This window comes from Vidua chalybeata, chromosome 22 (genome assembly GCF_026979565.1).
Source record: "Vidua chalybeata isolate OUT-0048 chromosome 22, bVidCha1 merged haplotype, whole genome shotgun sequence".
NCBI lineage: Eukaryota > Metazoa > Chordata > Aves > Passeriformes > Viduidae > Vidua > Vidua chalybeata.
In genome coordinates this window covers 4,644,389-4,649,917 of record NC_071551.1, presented here as the reverse complement: position 1 = coordinate 4,649,917, position 5,529 = coordinate 4,644,389, and the positions used below count along the sequence as shown (strand labels likewise).

The following is a 5,529-nucleotide window of genomic DNA, read 5'->3' as shown; positions in this document are numbered from 1 at the left end:
GTTCTGTGTGAGTATCTGATTCAATTGTTTCAGCCAACTTAGAGCACAAGTCACTGGAAGTCCTTGGTCTGTAGTAACACTTGACTTCCCAGAGAAGCCTGAAGCACAAGGATGGCTTGGCTACGAGCAGCTGGGAAGTGTGTAATTCCCATTTTTGACTTGGGAAGTTTCTGAGTAACATGACTGAACATCCCCCAGTGCCAAAATGAGGGACAGTGCCAGGGCTGCAAAAGCTGTTTTATTTTTCCATTCCATGTGCAGGTCCCAACATGGGGATGTATTTGACATAGCAGCATTTGACAACGAGCTCTGAGATATCATTTTTACCAGAAGAGAGTCAATCTGGGGGTCACCCTGACTTAGGGAGAGGTGTGAGTTCACACCAGTGCTCACCCGCACATATAGGTCACCCGGAGACTGCCAAACAAGAACTGCTCCAGCTGTCTGTATTTTGGAAGGTAAAAATATGTGGGTGGGGCAGAAAGCTCCAGGAGGGCCTCTCTGGCTATCAGTGCCTGTAGTCTGGGGGGACAGGGAGTTCAGTGTCAGCTGGAGGCAGCTCTGAATGGACCTGAACCTCCTCAGCAAGAACAAAGCCAGTGCTCAACCCAGTAACTCTCTGGGCACACACAAGGTCACCACAATTCCCACAGGGATGGAGGATGGCCCTGAAACGCACCGGGACACACAAACCCCGCAGCTGACTCAACAAATCCCTTAGAAATGGAAGCTGTGCTCATCCCTGAACACAGAAACCATCACTTTAAAATGCATCCCTTAAGTTCTGACAGCAATTAAATACTTCTGACAGCAACTAAATGTTCAGTTACTCCAGATAAAATTCTGCAGAACAAGATGTCAGCAAAGTGCTTTGGCATTCTGACTCCAGGTTGTACCCAGCAGAGGACCTCAGTTCCACACTGTCAATTGCTGCATTTCTCTGCTGCCATAATAATGATCCAGATGAAACACCAGGAGGAAAAACTGATCTTGCAAAAAAATGTGACTGTGCTTGTTTTAAACATCATAATGATTTTCTCTACTGCATTCTGCCTTCAGTCCATGTTTGAAGATGCTGCTCTTTTGCACAGGCCTAACACTGATGATCTCTGTCAAGGATGAAAGATCCAATTCTCCTTGCTGTAACTCATCAAACTCTGAAGCCATTGCCTTCCCAGGAGGATGCTCCACATCTTTTCTTTAAAATCCCAAACCATCTCACTGTGCACCAGTTGCATTGTTGAATATACGGGAAAAAAACCAAAATAAAGGAAATGGAATCCTCTCTCAGCTCAGGCAGCTGCTAACGGATCACAGTCAGCAGAGAGGAAACTGTGGCCAGGTCCGTTTTTGAAGGATAAAGTACTTTCAAGTTCCCATCCATGTCCACCACTCGCACCTGCTCCACCACTAAGGGCAGGTTCAAATTCCCTGGTCCACAGAGAGCATCCAATTCCATATCTGAACCAGAGCCTTCCTTGTTCTCCAAGGCAGATCTATTCAGCTCTGCAATTTTCTGTTAAAAGCAAAATACAGAGAATAACATCAATTCTGTGGCAGAGAACGAAGAGAGGGAGTAACAATACTACTAAAATACAAATCGGCTTCTGTGTTCTTCTCAATGTATGTGAGCAATGACACGTTTGGTAGGAGCCCCTCCCAAGAACAGAAGAATATTTTCCTGAACTCCCTACCAGGATAAGAGTGTCCATCACATCTTTGCAGATCTGTAAACTGGTGTCACTCGTCACTTCCAGAAACAGGTCCCGGGTGTCTTTTCTAATCTGTAAGGGTTTCAGAGATGAAGCAAGTCAGGAGTCAGAGCAGCTTACCCACACCCCAGCACACAGAGCTGAAGGCTTTCACTCAGTTTAATCAGGGGCAAACCTCTGCTGTTCTTTACAAATCAAAAACCATATTATTGCCCTTTGACAAAGCCTTTGCACAAGCAGGCTGGTGCTGTGGAACAGATTTACAGAGGTAAAACTTTAACTCCCAGATCCCTCTCAGTTTGACAGTGGAGCCCATATAAACTGTAAGAGTTTATACTTGGACTACAAGCACAAATTTCACAGAACTGTGTATATCTTTGAGTTAAACATCTCTCAGTAGAAAGAAGCACTGCTTAATTATTATTGAATGGGATGTACCTTTGTTTTCTCACTATTGGTTATTGGTGGGAAGGAAATCACAGCACCTTCAGCATCCACCAGGCACGGGTAGTTGTCTTTGCCATCCAGCAGCTGCAGGTACCTGCCACGAGAAACAAAGCAGCAAGAAGTGAGCGACTGAGAGAGCAGCTGGACACAATGGCAGGAAATAATGACAAAAAGGAATGAGTGTGTGATCTCTGCACGAGCAGTGAACAGCACAGGGCAGGGCCACACACTGCTTTACAGCCCATCTGCTGTACTACGTCAAGTTTACCTCATCCCTGATTCCCTTAGCTCACAGCATGTGCACCACACACCCTTCAATCCTCTCTGCTCCCCTTCTATCTGCTGTTCTAAACAGATCTGTCACATCCAGTGCAGTCACCTAAATGTGAGAAAGCCACAAGGTACTGACTTGTGCAGCCCAGAGACGTTCTGACGCTTCTTCTGCTTCCGCTGCTCCTCAGCCTCCAGCTGCAGCTGGCGGAGAAGGTCCTTTGCCTTGATCTCCTTCCGGCCCAGGGGCATGATCTGCACCACACAGAAAAACAAAAAAAATTTATTCAATTGCACTCAAACACCAGGGTTACAACACTCCCCCGTAAGCAAGTCAATAATTAAACAGTATTTCTGCATGTTGTCATGCCTTTTTCAGCATGGAAATACTTTCCATTTCACATGGACTGCTGTAACGCCCACTTGAAAAACAGGCTCAGTCACTAGTACTAAACCAGGCAGCTGGAACAGCAGGACAGCAAGGAAATCAGTACAACATCTAAAGTAAGGTTCCTGGAGTTTGTTTTCTAGGTTCTATGAGGTAAGAAAGCACCCTTAAGCCCTACCTTGAGCTCGTCAGGAGGCTGAACATCATATGTCAGAGGAGCTTTGACCAGCTGCAAGTCGTGGGTGGCAATGGTGGCCACTGTGCGCTTCTCACAGATGTCCTCGTGCAGCTTGGTCTGAAACAAAGGATGCCATCAAAATAGATCCAAAAGTCAATGTAATTTATCCTTCCTACGTGCAGATTCTTCTATATTTAATGCAGCACTACCAGCCAGGTGACTAAAACAGAGCCCCTCCCTTCACCTCTATCTCTTTTACAGCCCAAATGCAAAGGTAACAAAGCCTGACAACACGTGACATGTTTCTCTACAGGGAAACCAAATGTTAAGTCAGAAAGCAATCCCAAATACTCAAGACTTGTAACCTGAAAGCAGCTCCCATGCCACCTAAGGGACAGGTGAGCAGCAGGCCCAGGGACAGGTCTGTGGGCAGGATACCTCATTCAGAAAGCTGGGTGTGTAACATGGTTTTAACAGATCAGGGAAGCTGGAGCCAATCCAGGGGATCTCTATACATGGACACGGGGCTACTTTTAGCTTTTAACAGGTTCCACAGCACTAACAAGCTGCTGTTACAGTCACAACACAAATGTGAGTCACAACACAAAAGGTATTGCCCTCATGGCAATACCTGAGCTCTGATGGGTCCTTCCCAAAAACCAGTTCTGCTGATTTTGGACTGACCGGGCATGTGCTGCTGGCAGGGACCACCCCCTCTGTACCCTCACACCTGCTGAGTGAGGAGCTCACCTTAAGTCTCCCAAACACATCTGCTAGAAGGGGCCTAGAACAGTCTATTTCCAACTCTGCCAGTAATATTCCCGTTCCAAATGAATACCACGAGGCTGCAAGCTGTTACCTGCACAGTCAGGAACCTCTTGAGAGCATTTCCCGGCTTTAAGTTCACTCCTTTCAGCACACAGCACACGATGAAGGCTCGCACATCTTTGACACCGGGGCTCACTTTGACCACCAAAGGCGCTGGGTTCTCGGAGACGTGCAGAACCTTCACCAGCAGCTTGCTCGCCTCTTCTACCTCATCCTGTTCCCCATCCCCACTGTCCTTCTTCTGCTGCTTCTCCCTCTTCTTCTTCCTGACGTCCTCTCTGGCACTCTCGGCCTTCCCCTTCCCACGGCCCCCGGCCCGTAGGTACTCCAGAATGGCCTTCGTCTGGCACCCATTGACCATCTTCTCCAGCCGCTTGTCCCTCAGCTGGTTGCCCCTGAAGTTGGCCTCCTTCAGGCGGGGGCAGTCGGCCAGCGCGGCGGGCAGCTCCCGCAGCTGGTTGTTGGCCACGTCCAGGCTCTGGAGGAGACAGAGACAGGACGGTCAGGGGTGGGCGACGGGGACCCGGGCGGGGCGGCGGGGTCGGCTCTCACCTTGAGCGCCGGCAGCGCCGCGATGTCCGCGCCCAGCTCGGCCACCTCGTTGTCGGCCGCGTCCAGCCGGCTGAGCAGCGGGAAGGGCGCGGGCGGCCCCTCGGGGGACAGGAGCCCGCCGGGCAGCGCCCGCAGCCGGTTCCCGGACAGCAGCAGCTCCTGCAGCTGCGGCGCGGCGCGGGCGAGCCCCGGGCCCAGCTCCCGCAGCCGGTTCGCGCTCAGGTTGAGGCTGCGCAGCTGCGGGAAGGCCGGGGCCGCGTCCCCCGCGCCGCCCCCGGTCCCGCCGAGCGCGGCGGGCAGCGCCTCCAGCCCGTTCCCGGACAGGTCGAGCAGGCGGAGCGCGGGCAGGGGCCCGCCCAGCCCCGCGCCCAGCCCGGCCGGGCCCAGCGCGTTGCGGCTCAGCACCAGCGTGTGCAGCGCGGGCAGCGCGGCCGCCACGCCCGGGCCGAGCTCCCGCAGCGCCGCGCAGCCGCTCAGCTCCAGCGACTGCAGCAGCGGCAGCGCCAGCAGCGCCTCCGGCAGCCGCCCGCCGCCCGCCGCCACCCGCTCGGCCACCGCCGCGCCCGCCAGCGACAGCTCCCGCCGCCGCTCCCGCGCCGCCGCCTCCAGCTCCGGCCACGGCCCCGCCGCCGCCGCCGCCATCGCGCCGAGAGCCCCGCCCGGCGCCGCCGCCGCCGTCCAAGGGCCGCCCCCGGCACGGTCCCGCCCTCGGGGAGGGTCCGGCCGCGACCCGAACCCGCGGCGGGAACTCAGCAGCGGGAGCGCGGCGGCACGGTCCCGCCGGGATGGTGTCACTGCTCCTGGGCGCAGCGATGCCTTAAACAAGGGCAAAACGCGGCACCGCATCGCTGAGCCGCGGGTCCGCCCCAGCGCTGCCGCACAGGTCCAGGCGCAGCTTACACAGGTGGAGCTCACACACTGGTACAAGTCACACAGGTCCCGTTACAGCACACACCTGTGCAGCTCACACACATACAGAACACACTGGTACAAGTCACACAGGTCCCGTTACAGCACACACCTGTGCAGCTCACACACATACAGAACACACTGGTACAAGTCACACAGGTCCCGTTACAGCACACACCTGTGCAGCTCACACACATACAGAACACACTGGTGCAAGTCACACAGGTCCGGTTACAGCACACACC

At 53.9% G+C, this 5,529-nt stretch overlaps 1 protein-coding gene across 1 annotated transcript; it reads right to left on the bottom strand.

Annotated features, from left to right (window-relative positions):
- Positions 1-219: 219 nt before the first annotated feature.
- On the bottom strand, positions 220-5,017 carry LRRC47 (leucine rich repeat containing 47). Its single transcript, XM_053962555.1, has 7 exons — positions 4,376-5,017; positions 3,855-4,301; positions 2,996-3,112; positions 2,569-2,684; positions 2,151-2,253; positions 1,695-1,784; positions 220-1,516 (listed from the first exon to the last, which is right to left on the bottom strand). The coding sequence occupies exons 1-7, from the start codon at positions 5,015-5,017 to the stop codon at positions 1,304-1,306; spliced, it is 1,728 nt and encodes a 575-aa protein (XP_053818530.1). The 3' UTR covers positions 220-1,303.
- Positions 5,018-5,529: the final 512 nt, after the last annotated feature.